We start from the raw sequence: 18,343 nt of genomic DNA on the forward strand, positions 1-18,343 counted from the left end.
CCAGTGACGGTCGATCGCCGAACAAGGAGAGGAGCCGACATCGGCGGAAGTCGTAAACAGGCCTAGCACTGAATCTGCGCTCACTTAAAAATATGTTACCTGTACATAACGCATTCAATCCCCACACTAGAAAATCCTTCAGCAACAGAGAGGATCCTATAGCTGACATTCACTTTAATAAATGAAGGCAAGATTTCAAATTACTCTAGATAGTGTATAAGGTAAAGACAGAAAACAAAATCAGTCAAAGTAGCTTTAATTTATTTTGTGAAGTTCAGTCACCGCTTGGGTTGATCTTGTTCTTTTGAGTGTCCCCTTAGTGTTGTCTCGTCACATGTTGAGTTCTCCGCATTGTTCACCTCACCAGGAGACGATGTGGGGATAATGCGGATGTAATTTGATAGTTGTAGGCGCAACCTTGTGCTGGGACATCAGGACTGGCATCCTAAGTGAGTTGGAGTGCTGCTTGGTGCTGGACCAAAAGTGGTCACCACAGCAACATCAACTTCCAGTTCCATAAAAAGAAGTGAGTGGACTGGGAACACTTCATAACTGCTTTGTGAAACACAAAAGCTCTGATGAAGTTTAAGGTTGATACTGGGAATTGCCATGTGCAGGTTGACATTTATTGGGATGAGTCTTGTCCTGGAGGCAGACCTGCTCGATGCGCCAGCTGCAAAGTAAATGGACTACTGTAAAAATGATTGAAGCAAAAAGGAGCTTGTGTCTTAAGGTTAGGCATTAGGGTTAGCAGTGTGGATAATGTTAAGTTTAAAATGCATTTTATGATTATGGCTGGGCCTACTAGTGACCACTGCAGAGCTGACTCACGCCAATAAACACTAACCTGCTTACCGAAGTGTCACGCCAGGATCCTTCCCTTTAAATGACAGTACCATGATCCCATGCATACCCTTACCATGAGTTCCAATGTTTTACCGATCCATTATGCTTCTCATCCTCGAGAATCAGACCCTTTCTCTGTGGTCATCTTTGCTCCAATGGGCTCAGGGGTAGGCTCCAGCTCTGAGAACAGACTATTTAGCTGAGACTCTATGCAATTATCATACATGCAAACCAGTAAAGAAATGTAGTTACCTCTTCGGGCAATCAGTTCTTTCAGCCTGATGCCATCATACGTTGCAGAGCTAACGAAACCATGTTTATTGGGTCCATGACTAGCTGCATTTTGCGATTGGCTGAAATAAGGTCCTAGAATTAAAAAGTACAATTAAACAGCTACTGTAGCTAGCCTATATAGAAATGAAGATGTCTGAAGTGGCACCCTATTCCCTTTAGAGTGCACTACTTTTGACCAGCACCTCATGGTCTGGGCAATAGGCTAGACATTGCGGTTGCCTTCTACTGGCTTAACATGTCTATACATAATACATCAGTTTAGCATAGAGGAAGTCACTGCCTTCACTTTAATAAAATACAAAATAGTAGCTAACAAGATGGAGCAGAGGTTCTTTTTAATTACTGCAAGTGGCTAGTTTGTGTCAACTACCTTCACTAAAACCACAGCAAAGGTATTCCCTGCAAAACTGGGTTTCAAATCATGACTTTCTGGCATGTCTGCCTTGAGTTATCCATCGAAATTCACTTCCGAAAGAGTCAGTCAATTAAACCAGACCCTAGTTACTGTTGCCTAGGGGCTGGTTTTCAAAACTATGTAGGTAGTGCACTACATAAGGAATAAGATCATGCCATTGCAAACAGTCAAAGTACCTCTCTTGAAGTCCATTCCACTCTTCCAACGACTGCTAGGTGATGCAGGCCTTGCGTTGTCTGTAGCGGAGGGGAAGCCATGTCTATGGACACCTTCCTTCATCCGTGGTGATGGAAGTAAACCCTTCTGTTTGGTTGGGAAGACAATCATGGGGCCCAAAGTAGCACGCTGTTTCCACACTAAAATGACAGTCACAGTCAACTTCTCACCAACACATTTGCAGTCAAAACACTGTCTTTCCTCAATTACTAGCATCCCATCAACCCTATTGGAGCAGAAGGTCCCTCCCTCAAACCCCATTCTGAGGCGACAAGAAACACAGGGATTAAGATGCCAAATATACCTTTGTTGGTCTTCATCCCACTCCTCCAGTGGTCGCCAGAGGCTGGGGGTTTGCTGTGGTAACCACGAAGTTCAGGTGAGCTACTGCCTAATCTTTCACTGAGGGGACGGCGTGCTGGAGCGACCCCCTTCTGGCTATTCAGACTTGGACAACGGCCACATAGCAAATCATTCTCGTCGGCGGACTTCCACCTGCAAGATGATTTAGTCATGTACCCAGAACACACCATTTTAACAAATACTATAGTATTCCAGTGGATAAGTCACAGCCCAGTAAGAGTAGCTAAAGTCAGATCTCAGACCTGCCGTCGATGAAGGAGCATGCCTTGTTGCTAGGTTCTGCATGGTCCATGACAGGGACTGCCATAAGGTGGCATGTGATGTACAGCTGAAAAACAGGACGGGCAAAACGCAGCATCAGTAGCCAACAATGGCTTTAAGTTATATTACTCTAGCATCATGTACCAACTACAGTACCCATGATATTCTCTCAAACATCTCTGGTTTTTAAAACATTGCTCTAACCTCCGCCCTGTCCTCCTGGTGGAACCTAAAGGCATCAATGTGGAACCGGAGGTTGTTGTCCTGGGTTCTACGCATGAACCTGGAGTTGGAGCCAGGCAACTGGGAATCCATCAAACACCTGGATGGGAGATAATCTAGTTTTTATTTTGGGGTTTTAGTTCATCTTCCTTGGTACCAAACAAAGAACACTCCAAGCACCATTAGGGGAAATATTTTCATAGGGACAGCTGGAAAACTATCATTCTAGGTAGGCACTTTAGATTACTACCCTCCTTACCCATCATTCTCAATGAAGACGTATCTGGGGACAGAGTTCGAGTCAGGGTCCAGTGTTGCCGCACAGCTGCTAACAAAGACTCTGAGCTTGGTGTGGTGAGCGAGCCTGACAGACACCTCCACGTTGATGCGATCACCCAGGAAGTAGACTCCTGAACCCCGCTCATAAAGCCAGTCACCTGGACAGGAAGTGCCAGAAGGTTATCCCAAAAATGGACTGAATGAGCCTAACTTGACTCCTTATAGTCCAACGACCTTAGGTGCGTTAAGGCAAGTTGGCTCAGGCAGCCATAAACACTATTTAAAATGTGATTAGATTCTCAATTGCAGTATAGTTATGTACATAACACCCCATGGTATATCACATCCAAATAATTTCACAACTGCAATGTTAACAGTTGTAGCCAACAGTATTTTTCAGTGGTAATGTGTTTGTGGCGTCCATCTTCCGCTTACACGGGTGTTTGGAGACGCAGATGAGTAATTAGCACAGGTACGCTTTTATGTAAACAAGCGATGTAACGTGGAAATATAGCCATATAAAGTGTGTAGTAATATAAAGGTGGAGCAATTTAACCTTTTGAAAATGATTTCACTGATATGAATACATGCCTTATGTTTCCAATACCATACCGCATGCGATGAGTTAACATTCAGGGCCCTGGTTTCCCCCAATTGAACTGAGCGTTTTAAGGATGCATCTTTCCTACAACGGCGGAATATTTAACATGCGTTCCAAAACACTATGCAGAGAGAACATACCGATAGGATCTTACCAGAACAAGTGTCGGGGCACTTAAAAACAAACCCGGCCAGAAGATACTACCGTCAATAGGCACTAATAGTTAGCGTCTATGAAGGGGTTAAAAAGGTATACAATTGAGGGAATTGTTAACAGGGTCCATATTTAGTAGGCAAAAATGCATAGAACAATGCTGATAGAAATGTTACCAATTAAAATGGGTCTGAAGTGATTCTATATTCTGCATGTCAGAGGGGCAGTTGTGGCTCTGCCCAATGCAGCCCAGGATTTATATACACCCACTTGTCATGAGCATCAAGGAGAACTGCAGGGTGTCCTCAGCAGACACTGTGGCGGTAAAGGGGATCCAGGCCGACTGGAGAGAGGCACTGTTCAAATTGTACTTCCTGAAACAAAAAGCACAGAGTTAAGACAAGCTAACCAGTAGGCCTACGCAGTACTACAATCACAATACAACAGTATAGCCTAAACTCACCTTTCGTAGTGACACTCAATTGGGATTACAGCACCATCCATTTGAATAACCCCATCTGGAATGGTACTGGGTGTATATCTGAGGTGGTTTGTGTAGATCAAGGAGTCTTCGTTCAGCTGTGGAGTCACAAAGCAGAAACTAAGAGAAGGTCATGCCGAGAAGTCAACTATTGAAACAATTTCACCGGACTTACCACATGCTTGGTTCCACAGTCCGATAGTGCTGCAAATATTCTGTACTCATCTCCGGCTGCTGAAACTGTAGCCCTACAGGGCTCTTGAGCTTGGTACTGTTCAACTCCAAGGCGCAGGTCATCCATGTCAATAAGCGTACCAGTTTTAAACAAATCAGCATTCACGACTATCTCCATGTAGTCTGAAAAGCACATCACAGCGACAGTTTTCACTGGAACTGGTCTGGAAATGGTTTGTTGGTGACGTTGATGCTGTTTAAAGTGCAGATGATTGCCATTTTGGGGCATTCGGCTTGGAAGTTGTCTTTGCCATTGGTCAGTGCTGTAAGTATGTGAAAAAGCAGGAGAGATGAAGTTTACTACCAGTGAGAACAAAATCAATTGCTTTAACGTTACCCTGAGAATGGTTGCCATCATAAAGCCCATACCAATAACTAATGTAAATCTGTATGTTAGAGGGGCAATTGAGGTAGGAAACTTGAGGTAGCTTTTAACAACCAACCAGGCTGCACACCTGGGCTGGATTAGGCCCTAATTGGGCTTTGCACCTGATTAGTCATGATCTTTAAGTGGCACATATTGGGCAGGTTCCTCTGCACGGGTGTTGCTGATGCATGCCAGATTTTACAAAGCCTTGATAGGTATTTTACGCATCAGCTAACCACATCACATGTTATAGCAAACTGTCAGTCGATGACACAGTCAATGACGTGGCACGCAACCATTGGTTGATGCATGCAGCGTCTGAGCAGGGGAACACGACCATTATCTGTGCCATTCTATGTTGGATAAGGTTGCAATCTCCAGCTCAAACATTGCATGCATCAACCAATGGTTGCGCACCACGTCATCGACTAAACCAATCAATCAAATGTATTTATGAAGCCCTTTTTACACCAGCTGACGTCACAAACTGCTGTACAGAAACCCAGCCTAAACCCCCAAACAGCAAGCAATGCAGATTTAGAAGCACTCCCTAGAAAGGCAGGAACCTAGGAAGAAACCTAGAGAGGAACCAGGCTCTGAGGGGTGGCCAGTCCTCTTCTGGCTGTGCCGGGTGGAGATTATAACAGAACATGGCCAAGATGTTCAAACATTCATAGATGACCAGCAGGGTCAAATAATAATAATCACAGTGGTTGTAGAGGGTGCAACAGGTCAGCACCTCAGGAGTAAATGTCAGTTGGCTTTTCATAGCCGATCATTCAGAGTTAGAGACAGTAGGTGCGGTAGAGAGAGAGAGTCAAAAACAGCAGGTCCGGGACAAGGTAGCACGTCCGGTGAACAGGTCAGGGTTCCATAGCCGCAGGCAGAACAGTTTAAACTGGAGCAGCTGTGCCGTCGGGCACCAGTTTGGTATAACATATGTGTTAGCTGATAGTTCAATACCTATCTAGGCATTGTAAGATCTGGCATGCGTCAGCAACGACTGGGCAGAGGAACGAGCCCTAAGTGTTCTCAGGAACCACATCCATATGGTATCCATATGGTATAACAAACATCTGAGCTGTGCAATAAAGACAACCTGTGTTATGATCCTGATGTTTGTCACCACAGATGGTTTGTTTACGTTTCTACCGTTGTGCCAAGATGGAGTAGGCCTACAGCTTTGTCTAGTGGTCGCGTCGGGGACAACAGTTTTGACAACAGTAGCATTGTAGCTAAGCCTAAATATGCTTAAACTGGGCATGCTGTTGCCAAATCAAGCTCTGTACCGCATCGCTGTGCTCATATCAACTTTTGTAACAATGCCGCGTATAGCTCCGCGTTGACATGATTGGTTGATGGTAGGTGGGGGCAGTATGTCCTGTATAAACACAAACTCACTTCCTTGACAACTTCCTTCACAACAGCTCTGCTCTGCTCCGCTAAGCGGCAATAAGTATGAAAGCCCTGACGTCTGCGGAGGCTGCATCGCAGTAAATTATGCTGTACGGCCACTGCAGACATCGCATTGCCATGCAGAGCTTTAAACCCTAACCCTTTTCCTAACCTTAACCTCATTCACCTAACCTGCTACACAAATTGAAATAAAATAAAATGTTATTTGTCACATGCGCCGAATACGACAGGTGTAGTTAGACCTTACCGTGAAATGCTTACTTACAAGCCCTTAACCAACAATGCAGTTTTAAGAAAATAAGAGTTAAGAAAAATATTGACTAAATAAACTAAAGTTAAAAATAAAAGAGCAACAATAAAATAACAATAACGAGGCTATATACAGGGGTAGCGTATATAGCGAGTCAATGTGAGGTGGTACAGGTTAGTCGAGGTAAATTCACCTAACCTGCTGCGTTAGTTCTCCTAACCTTCTACGTTAATTCACTAACTTGCTACATTAATTATCCTAACCTGCTATGTAAACAAAACATCTGTGCCGACAAATCGTCCGTATCAGCACACCGGTGCTTCTTTGATGACAAGTTGCTTTCAAACGCCGACCTGTACTGGACATTATTCACAAATGCACTTTTCATCACATACCACCTGAACGGTAGCTCATTAAGCTAGGGTCAAGGATTAGGAACTTATCAGATACCATAGGTACAGGATACCTTTTGTTGTTCAAATAGTTTGTTCATTTTACTGTAGTCTATGATAATCTTTTGTCTTCAGCATCCTAAATAATACCACAAATGCACATTTAAAAAATAATTTAAAAACAGGCAAAAAAAGGTACGCAGGGTGTGAAATGCGAACCTCACATTCAAACTAACTTTAGTTTATTAATAATCGGACCTATCCATTGCGCCACGAAGTTTTGATGGATTTAGAGATAAATAATAAACTTCTATATAAACATCAAACATGTTTATTCCTGACCAACAGATGTCACTAATGAGCATTGTGTTAAAAGCTTTGAGCAATGAACCGTTTTTCGCCACAATGTGGTGAATGACCCAAAAGCTTCAGATAACCTCAGTTTCCCATCACTACCAAAAAGTCAAGAAGTTGTGTAACTATAATGTGTAATTTCCTCCGACGTGATCAAAGCAGCAACGGGGCGTCTGAAAAAGGAACACACTTTTGTCCATCGGTAACTCAACACGGGATTGGTCCATGGATGTCTTTGCTGCTGATGTGTTGAATACTTGAATAATGAAATAGGCTCTCATTCTGACCAGAGGCTTAAAGTTCAGAATTCGAGTTTTATATATAAAAAAAAAAAGTATTCAGAACCCTTCCTTTTTTTCCAAATTGTGTTATGTTACAGCCTTGTTCTAAAATATATATATTTTTAATAATCCTCATCAAGCTACACACAATACCGCATAATGACAAAGTGCATAATAACAGTACCGCATAATTCAGACCCTTTGCTATGAGACTCAAAATTGAGCTCAGGTGCATTATGTTTTCCATTAATCATCCTTGAGATGTTTCTACAACTTGATTAGAGTCCACCTGTGGTAAATTCAATTGATTGGACATGATTTGAAAAGGCACACTCCTGTCTATATAAGGTCCCACAGTTGACAGTGCATGTCAGAGCAAAAACCAAGCCATGAGGTCGAAGGAACTGTCCGTAGAGCTCTGAGACAGGATTGTGTCGAGGCACAGATCTGAACACAGTAGCCTCTATCATTCTTAAATGGAAGAAATTTGGAACCACCAAGACTTTCCTAGAGCTGGCCGCCTAGCAAAACTGAGCAATCGGGGGGAAAGGGTCTTGGTCAGGGAGGTGACCAAGGACCCAATTTTAACTCTGACAGAGCTCCAGAGCTCCTCTGTGGAAATGGGAGAACCTTCCAGAAGGACAGCCATCTCTGCAGCACTCCACCAATCAGGCCTTTATGGTAGAGTGGCCAGACGGAAGTCACTCCTCAGTAAAAGGCACATGACAGGCTGCTTGGAGTTTGCCAAAAGGCACATAAAGGACTCTCAGACCATGAGGAAACAAGATTCTCTGGTCTGATGAAACCAAGATGGAACTCTTTGGCCTGAATACCAAGTTTCACATCTAGAGGAAACCAGGCACCATCCCTACGGTGAAGCATGGTGGTGGCAGCATCCCAGGCAGGGGCTGGGAGACTAGTCAGGATCGAGGGAAAGATGGAAAAGAGCAAGTCTGCCAGAGCCCAGACTTGAACCCAATCGAACATCTCTGGAGAGACCTGAAAAAAGGTGTGCATCGACGCTCCCCATCCAACCTGACAGAGCTTGAGAGGATCTGCAGAGACGTTTTTTTCTTTCTCATTATGGGGTATTGTGTGTAGATTGATGAGAAGAAAAACCATTTCATCCATTTTAGAATAAGGCTGTAACGTAACAAAATGGGGAAAAAGTCAAGGGGTCTAAATACTTTCCGAATGCACTGTATAATCTGGAACTGGTGAGAACCCCAACTTGTGTGAGTAGACCATATAATTATCCTCCATTTGAGGGTTCCATAGAGAGAAGTGAGATCATGAGAGGGGTTTTAAATTCTGAGAGCCATTTTTCGTTTGCAACAGACAAAATATTTTGCAACGGAATCTGACTAATGAGTACACCTGGTCTTAGGTCACGGAACAGAACAACAATACCTAAGAACAGGTGTGTCAGAAACCTAAACAACTACTGCTGACTGCTGTGTTGACTGCTGTGTTGACTGCTGTGTTGACTGCTGTGTTGACTGCTGTGTTGACTGCTGTGTTGACTGCTGTGGCTAGCCAAAAATAACTTGTTTTGAACAAGTTATCCTTGGAGGCTTTTAAAGTGTGCTAACACTATGATTTTGAACATTCGAAGAGTGTGCAAAGCTGTCATCAAGACAAAGGGTGGCTATTTGAAGAATCTCAAATATAAAATATATTTTGATTTGTTTAACACTTTTTGGGGGGTTACTACATGAGTCCATATGTGTTATTTCGTTGTTTTGATGTCTTCACTATTATTCTGCAATGTAGAAAATAGTAAAAATAAAGAAAAACCATGAATGAGTAGGTGTTCTAAAACTTTAGTGCAACTTCTGAGGGATTGGATGCAAAAGCACCTCCACCAATCACCCTACACCATTGTGCACTCACCCATCGTTAGAGCGTTGGGACAGTAATCGAAAGGTCCCTGAGCTGACAAGGTAAAAATCTGTAGTTCAGCCCCTGAGCAAGGCAGTTAACCCACTGTTCCCCGGGCACCGAAGACGTGGATGTCGATTATGTCAGTCCCCCCGCACCTCTCATATTCAGAGGGTTTGGGTTAAATGCGGAAGACACATTTCAGTTGAATGCATTCAGTTGTACAACTGACTAGGTATCCCCCTTTCCTATGACTACTAGCCTAGCCATGTCAGCAAATGACTGCTGTCTGAACACACAAATTTGATTTGGTCACTTGTAACTTTCTGTTTGGACAGTCAGTATTCCAAAATGGATTTGAAAAACAAAACTGATTTGAGCATTAAAGTCTGCAGTGTGAAGAAGGCTTTAGTGTGCTGATCTAAAAGGTTAAACTGATTCTAGATCGGCAGTTTTATACTCTGAGATGCTTTGGGAATATTGTCCCAGAACCTTATCAAATCAAATCAAAAATGTATGTTGGTCACATATGTGTGTTTTGCAGATGTTGTTGCGGGTGTAGTGAAATGCTTGTGTGCTTTGAACCCAATGGACATTGGGTGCGTTTAGACAGGCAGCCCAATTCGTATCTTTTTGACAAATCAGATCTGAAAAAGATCTGATGTGAAAAGATCTGATGTGATTGCTCAAGACCAATTAGTGAAAAAAGATCAGAACTGGGCTGCCTGTGTAAAACCAGGCATAGAAGTTTCACAGTGTGAATTGGCACCTGATCATTTCTCATAATCTCTGGCTTGTTGAAATCAGAACAACAGGTGCCGTGTGCATTTCTGATAGTAGCAAAGGTTGAGTTCCTGCCCGAATAGATGCATAGGTGTTGCACTGCATCAACCAATGGTTGTGGGCCACATCATCGACTTTGCAGTTGGACATCAGATCGCTATATCATATGTGGTTAGCTGATATGTTAAATACGTATCCGGGAGTTGTAAGACTTGGCATGTGTCTGCAATGTAGTCAGGGAGGAGGGCCTTTACATTCTTGACTTTCTGAGGGTAGGTCTATGCCACAGACTGCTAATACGAGTCACAAAAACATGATTCTCCATTGAGAATGACTGAGGGGGCTGTGATTAATCTGGGGTCGGGAAACTAGGCCTAAGACCCTGTTCCTCATAAGACCCCGGGGCGGACTGGCCATCTAGCATTTCGGACAAATGCCAGATGAGCTGGTCCATTTTTTGCCCAGTGAGCCTGTCTAACTTCAGTTTTTGCGCAAAATTATAATTATCTGGCTAATAATGGGGTTCTCAAGGGAAAAAATGGGCAGGTTTGGGGGCCTTAAGGGAAAAAAAAGATCTGGTGTGTTAGAAATGCCAGGGTAAATTCCTGGTCCCAGTCCGCCCCTTAATCTGTTTACAGAGTGGTTACCTCTACAGCATTATAATGAATCACCATGTGACTGGGGGAGTGGGGAGTCATAGGCTACGTCCCAAATGCTACCCTATTTCCTATTTAGTGCACTACTTTTGTAGTAGTGGTGCACCGTATAGGGAATAGAGTGCCATTTGGGACGCAGACACAGCATGGTGCATTCTACTGCATGCCAACCCTGGCTTGACTGACTGCAGGGTACGACCCTTACAACCATGCCCACCCTGCCTTGGCTCTGTATGGGCCCATGAACTCTGCTTGATAACACATTGCCATTCTCTCTCTCTCTCTCTCTCTCTCTCTCTCTCTCTCTCTCTCTCTCTCTATTGCTTTAATAGCCTCTTTCTTCCTCGCTGTCTGTCTGTCTGTCTGTCCAGCCCCCCTCCCTTCCTCCCTCCTCCCGCCCTCTCCTGCTCTGTACACAGCTGATGAGCGATGATTCAGTTAATTTGGGCCCACTGGCTGGATGGTTGGATCACGCTTCATCAGTGTCTTTCTCTTCCACTGCTTTTCTAATGTCAGGCCAGAGCTGTAACAGAGGATTAAGGAGGGATAGAGTGGGTCAAGAGAAGGGGGGGTTAGACTCATCCCTGCCCAGCTTCTCTCTCTCTCTCTCTCTCTCTCTCTCTCTCTTTTCTTTGAAGAGAACCCACAGAGTACAGCTAAGCTCCACCGCTCCACAGAGAAAGAGCTGATCGATAGCACTGAATCCCACCCTCCCTTCTGCCATCCCTTTCCCTCCTTTCCGCCCTCCCTCTCTCGCTGCCTGGGAATAAAAGAGGATGCTACGGTATTGTCCTCCTCTCTTCTCTGCTTCCTCTGTACTCCTCCACCCCCCTAGGCATAGGGACGATAGCGTCATGCCTCCATCCGTCTTGTGCTCAGCCATGTGGGCCAGCAGTCACGTGACGTAAGCCAGTGATCAGAGGCGGTAGCGGTGGAGGCCATGCCTCCTGGCGTCCACAGGGTACCAGCGCCAAGACAGGCAGGCCAGGGCTCTAAGGAAGCATCTTGTATTGCAGCTCAACTCTCTTGAGCCTGCTATACTGTCACCCAGTTTGTGGAAGGAGGAAGTGAAAGAGAGGCAGGGATGGAAGGGATTAGGGAGAGGGAGGGAGAGGGAGAGGGAGGATGAGACCAACATTTGGCATTTCGGATGAACATACTGCCCTCGTCATCCTAAAAGGCATCATCAGCCATGTTGTATTTTCACCAAAGCAGGCTTTTTTTCCCATAAAACAGTCTCTGCTCATTTCTATTTTGTAATATGAGTCACACACAGCACAAATCCTACAGTCTATTTTCTCAGAGGCACAGACACAGCTAAATGCTTCATGGGATACTCCTCTGGCCTCTGACCCCTGAGGGTATACCCAGCAAGCTTTGCCATAGAGAGACACACACGTATGTGGCTTCTCTCTCTCTGTAAAGCTAGCCCCACACATCCATAATACATACATAGCTTTGTGCCCTGTCTTTGTGTGGGGGGCTGGGATGAATCGGAGGTCGGGAAAGAGGCCTAAGACCATTTGGCCTTTGCTTTTCTAAAGCCAGTATATCTTACTGTACTGTAACGCTGTGAAATCCCTACAGCCTCCACCTAGATGAGCTATTGTTACAATAACCTCACAAATTCATCTTAATGACACCCCTATTCACCCACACAACGACAATCAATTTCATCACCCCCACCCAGGAATAAGAATAATGATTTCCAATAATGCTTATTATATCACATTTTATCTGGATCATACACCTCCTTTCAAATCCCTAATCCCTGCTGTCATCCAATTTCAAATCATATTTACGCACAGGCTCATTGTACCATCGATCTAGCTCTGTTTTGTTTTCATTACTCTCACCGCTCTCTGGAGAGATGGGATTGAGTCCTCTAGCTAGCTTAAACACAGTGGTGTGTGTGTGTTTACTTCTTTAAATGTAGCTGTGGGGACTGGCCTGTGTCTTCATTCCTTCTTATGAATACTAAGTCAAAATCATAGCAAGGAGAGAGGGAGGGAGGTATGTAAAGAGGGAGGCAGTGAGGCAGGCAGAGGAAGGCAGGGAGGCAAGTAGAGAGAGGCAGGCAGGTAGAGAATAAAAGAGGACAGGAGGGAGGGGGAGAGAGATAGAGGCAGCCACGGAGGGAGGAAGGGGGAGATGGAGTGAGAGAGGCAGGCAGACAAAGAGACAGGCTGCCGGTGTGAACGGGGAAAGAGGGGGCAGAGAGGACTTGCACTGATCTATAGTAGATTAGTCTGTGTCTCTGCTCCCGACATTGATCAATATGTCATCTCAGGGAGGAGGAGGAGAGAGGTGGAGAGAGAAGGAGGAAATGGAGGAGGAGAGGTGGAGGAGAGAGATGGAGAGAGAAGGGGAAAATGGAGGAGGAGAGAGAAGGGGGAAATGGAGGAGGAGAGGGAGGAGGAAGAGGAGGAGAGAGGAGGAGAGCTGAAGGAGGAGGGAGACAAGGACAAGGAGAGAGGAGGAAGATGGAGAGAGGAGGAAGAGGAGGAAAAGGGGGAAAAGGAGGAGGAGGAGAAGAGCTGGAGAAGGAGGAGAGATGGGGGAGCAGAGATGGAGTATCAGACATGTTAAAGGCTGTGGTTGCATTGTGAATGGCCCCAGTGTGGCTAGGGGACAGCAGGGACGGCCTATGGATAGCATAATAAAGCTGAGATCATAACAAAGGCAGCTAGAGGAGAGATGAGCGGTGCGGGGAGGTCAATCTCTCTTTTCTAACATCATTTCCATTAGGTTATTGACCAGCAGAGCAGAATGGAGCATCCAGCCAGTCATAACCAGATTTATCTATCCACCCTTATTATTATTGTACAGAAGGGTTGATTGTGTTGGATTAGTGCGTCCTTGAATAACGGGGTAAGGAATGGTGGTGTTAAAGGCCACTTCTCACTGTCAAACTGAGCCGGAGGGTCAGTGGCATGTATTCACAGGATGCCAAGGGAAGCCAGGCTTCCCCCCCAAAAAATTGACCAAGAAAAAAAATAAAAAATAAAAGATGTATGTGTTTCATAAATGACGTTCAATTCGCAAGAGGCTGAATGTATCTCACTGGAGAAAGCATCCGAGCGAAAGAAACAGCACCCCTCTGTCTCAGTATGGCTAGCCTAGCTATCTGATGCTGTCTGGTCTAAAAGAGTATGACGTTGTTGCCGCCCGATGTAAGGGAAGCCAGCGAGCATTTCGCCTCCCTTGTTAATCTTTTTTTTTTTATAATAGCCAATCAGTATTGAGCTAAACTGAGTGAATTTGGATTTGGCTTCTCACCGATCACATAACACCTGATGCCAAACCTCACTGACAGAAAAAACTTGAAATGTTGCATCTCGTTGTGTCATTGTCCTCCGGTGGCTAGCTAGCTAGTTAAAATTGGCCTTTTCCTAAATTAGCCATGGATGGAGATCGGGATTTAGACTTGTGGTTTTACTTAGTTCTCTGTACTGGCTAATGATTATAACGGCGATTGTGATCCAACCATTAATTCATACATTGTTGTGCTCCTGACCTGAGAGGATGGAAGTTCAATATGTAGCTAGATGTAGAAGGCTAATGTTAACTAGCTGGCCTGGTGCATCGTTGCCCATCAAAGGAAGTTATGCTTTTTATGGTTACTACATGATTCCATATTTGTTATTTCATAGTTTTGATGTCTTCACTATTATTTTACAATGTAGAAAATAGTAAAAATAAAGAAAAACCCTTGAATGAGTAGGTGTTCTAAAACTTTAGACCGGTAGTGTATACCAAACAAAAACCATTGATTTCAATGTTAAACAAACCATATGTACAATGACTACTTGAAACAATTTCCACTGAACATTTTACAAAAACACATTTACAGGAAGAACTGTGCAGATACAAAGTCTGGTAACAGAATAAACCTGGGGGAGATTTTACCGTAATTCTGTTACCAAACTTCTGCATCTGCACAGTTTTTCCAGTAAATGTTTGTTTTATTTACTGTGAAAATTATTCAGAGAAGTCAGTCATTGTGCATAGAGTTGTATGTTAAACTTTGAACTCAATGGTTTTTGTTGGCATACATTTTAAAGTGAGTCTCAGCGTAAATCCGTTACGTGGAAATGCCCCTAGGTAGACTGTTTAGTGTTGGTTACAGATGTTGTTTTACACAAACACCACCTTGTCCAACAGCTCCCTAGTGACATACAGTGGCCTAGTGTACATGGACACTAATCCTCTCCTCTTTCCCTCCCTCTTTTTCTCTACTCCCCTCTTTCTCCCCCTTTTCCCAATTTTTTTCTTATCTAATTATCTCTCTATCTCTGCTTCTAATTCTTTGTCGCTACTCTCTCTCTCACTATCTTCCCCCTCTTTCTCTATCTTTCTATCTATCTCCCTCCCTCCCTCCCCTCCAGTCTCTGGGCCCCTGTGTTGATCTACTGTCAAATCTTCCAGGATTATCTGTAATCCTGGAGCTGCAGAATCTGTTTGCTGACAGCTGTGTTCTCAAATATTACTACTACTGTTTGCCATGCACACACTGCCCTATATACCAGAACCAGAGCGAGATAGAGAGAAGGAGAGAGAGAGAGACAGAGATAAAGAGAGAAGGAAGGAAGGAAGGAAGGAAGGAAGGAAGGAAGGAAGGAAGGAAGGAAGGAAGGAAGGAAGGAAGGAAGGAAGGAAGGAAGGAAGGAAGGAAGGAAGGAAGGAAGGAAGGAAGGAAGGAAGGAAGGAAGGAAGGAAGGAAGGAAGGAAGGAAGGAAGGAAGGAAGGAAGGAAGGAAGGGAGAGGAGAGGGAGGCAGAGACAGTGTGAGAGAGAGAAAAAGAGAGAGGGAAAGAGGGAAGGAGATAAGAGAGAGAGAGATACTCTTATTCTTCCTTAGCAGAGAAAGAAAAAAAGAGAACCTTCAATTTTCCGCCTGAATGGATTTTAATTGACAATTCTGCCTCTTTTTTTCCGTCATTTGTGTTGTATTTGGCTGTACTGCTGGTGCGGCGTTCTTCTCACAGTGTGCATTAAACACTGGGGTGGGTTATGCATGAATAAATAGATGGTGGTATATACAGGGGCATTGATATCCCTGGGGAATCAGTTTGCGTCCCAAATGGCACCTACTGTAATTGCCTACGTACTGCACTACTTTTGAACCGGGCCCATAGGGCGCTCATGGTCAAAAGTAGTGCACTATGTAGGGAATAGGGTGCCACTTGGGACCAGGCACAGTCTTAGAGCACCAGTGCTTTGCAAGTAATCCAAGGATCTTGTCATAAAGATGTAGGATCTTAATTTGACTGATATTGTCACAGCAAAATGATCTTGCCGCAACGGAATTTGAACGTTTAGTTCATTATGTTGCTTATCGGTCATTCGGCTATTAGCTGGCCAAAAGTAGTGAAATACTATTGATATAACCATGTGTTAGTGTGGGCTTTCAGTGAATTTATGTAAATCTCAAAGCTCTTTTGCATATCCTGCGGTGCAGGCAAGTGTTCAATCATATTGTTAGCATGTGATCTTTCTGCATATGGACAGATTACAGTAAAAATGGGAAATGAAAATGGATATTGGATTCATGTGTTTAAAATACGACCAACATATTATATAAAACCCCATATTATACAAAAACCCATTTAATAGAAAACCCATATAATATTCCATATAAACCACATTTGACGTTAGAATAGAAGCTAAAATCTGGAAATAAAATCTGGAGTACATTATAATATGATACGTTTCCCTCTTTCTTTTTTCCATCTCTCCTCTTATTGAGTTTATTGTCCCTATCAGGCTGTCTTCCTGTCTGCTACGCTTTGAATCTTCAAAAGATGACCAACATATTACACAACAGTTAAAAAAACAAACATATACCTTTATTCGATATATGGACCTAGAATATTGTCCCTAATGATCTCTCTTCTCCTCCACTCCCTCCAGGTGGTCTACAAGAATAACGACATCCGTCTGGAGCTCTCCCGTCTGGCCCGCATCGTAGACCCCAAGATGAAGCTCCAGGGTGACGTGGTGTTTAAGTGTGAGAACGTGGCCACCCTGGACCCTATCAACTTCGAGAGCCCTGACTCCTACCTCAGCCTCCCCAAGTGGAACACCAAGAGAATGGGTTCTATCTCCTTCGACTTCAGGACCTCCGAGCCCAACGGACTCATCCTGTTCACCCACGGCAAGGTAACCTAACTAATGAAATACCCTGATGAAGGTCTGTTGAAGACCCACATTTTGGTTTAATGATCCATTAAATGTTTGTGAGATTAGATTACCAGTGTGCTGGTGTCCTGTTTCTAGTAAGTGTAGAACTGTAAAAGAAAGTCACACACTCATATTTCCCTGCTGTGGATTTATTTGACCAAGGTTTCAGCTAAAGAGCCTTGATGTAAAGCTTTAGAAGAAACGTTGTTTATTCATTTTTAGAAACATTTTTAGAAAGGTTTGAGCATTTAATGCTGATTGGCTGACAGTGAAAACAAATGTTTTGTCATACTAGTGGTATACGGTGTGATATACCACGGGTATGACAAAACGTATTTTTACTGCTCCAATTCCGTTCTTAACCAGTTTATAATAGTAATAAGGCACTGCAGGGGTTTGTGATATATTGGTCATATACCACACCCCCTCTGGGCTTATTGCTTCCCATTAGTCAGAAGACTCAGTACCTCACCTAATTTCCAGGCCCAGGACCGGCAGGACGCAGCAGGGAAGAAGAACAACAAAGTAGACTTCTTTGCTGTAGAGCTGCTGGATGGAGGGCTGTATCTGCTGCTGGACATGGGCTCAGGCACTATCAAGGTCAAAGCCACCCAGAACAAGGTCAATGATGGAGCCTGGCACCACGTGGACATACAGAGGGATGGACGCTCAGGTGAGGAGAGAGGGGTGTGTTGTGGTGGGGTGGGAGGAGGAGGAGGAGGAAGAGGGAGTAGGGCTGTTGTGGTGACCATATTACCGCCACACCGGCAGTCATGAGTCATGACCACAGTAAAATTCCACGTGACCGTTGATTCACAGTAATCTCCTTTTATGATCTCTGGACATGCGTTGGTGGTACCCAACTCACTAACGAGCATCAGGTTCTAATGGCCTGGTACTCAGGGCTCTATTGTCCCTCCATCAGGTGCTAATGGCCTGGTACTCAGGGCTCTATTGTCCCTCCATCAGGTCCTAATGGCCTGGTACTCAGGGCTCTATTGTCCCTCCATCAGGTCCTAATGGCCTGGTACTCAGGGCTCTATTGTCCCTCCATCAGGTGCTAATGGCCTGGTACTCAGGGCTCTATTGTCCCTCCATCAGTTCCTAATGGCCTGGTACTCAGAGCTCTATTGTCCCTCCATCAGGTCCTAATGGCCTGGTACTCAGGGCTCTATTGTCCCTCCATCAGGTCCTAATGGCCTGGTACTCAGGGCTCTATTGTCCCTCCATCAGGTCCTAATGGCCTGGTACTCAGGGCTCTATTGTCACTCTAATCACTCTGACATCAATGCAAATACAATAGAAAATCTTTTATAACTCACCTCTCTGTGATGATCAATTTGAAGAAAGAAGTTCAACAACAGGCTGAAACTGAGTGGAAAACATGGTAGTTGTGGATGTTGGTAGTTGTGGATG

At 44.3% G+C, this 18,343-nt stretch overlaps 2 protein-coding genes across 13 annotated transcripts in view; one reads left to right on the forward strand and one right to left on the reverse strand.

The window, feature by feature from the left end:
• The window catches only part of nrxn3b (neurexin 3b), a 416,132-nt gene that overhangs the window by 119,514 nt on the left and 278,275 nt on the right, over nt 1-18,343 (forward strand). For all 12 annotated transcript variants that reach the window (XM_082961878.1, XM_014145029.3, XM_082961868.1 and 9 more), the window contains 2 exons: nt 16,658-16,906; nt 17,411-17,600. In XM_082961878.1, the coding sequence (XP_082818004.1) occupies nt 16,658-16,906; nt 17,411-17,600 (439 nt within the window). The remainder of the gene's footprint in view (nt 1-16,657; nt 16,907-17,410; nt 17,601-18,343) is intronic.
• On the reverse strand, nt 257-4,788 carry LOC106571680 (zona pellucida sperm-binding protein 3). Its single transcript, XM_014145033.3, has 11 exons — nt 4,307-4,788; nt 4,114-4,229; nt 3,921-4,024; nt 2,877-3,054; nt 2,600-2,717; nt 2,377-2,462; nt 2,076-2,266; nt 1,732-1,911; nt 1,099-1,212; nt 920-1,026; nt 257-673 (listed from the first exon to the last, which is right to left on the reverse strand). Exons 1-10 carry the CDS (start codon nt 4,730-4,732, stop codon nt 956-958), a joined length of 1,584 nt encoding a protein of 527 aa, XP_014000508.1. The 5' UTR covers nt 4,733-4,788; the 3' UTR covers nt 257-673; nt 920-955.

Source organism: Salmo salar, chromosome 15, assembly GCF_965601325.2.
Source record: "Salmo salar chromosome 15, fSalSal1, whole genome shotgun sequence".
In the NCBI taxonomy this organism is placed as follows: Eukaryota; Metazoa; Chordata; class Actinopteri; order Salmoniformes; family Salmonidae; genus Salmo; species Salmo salar.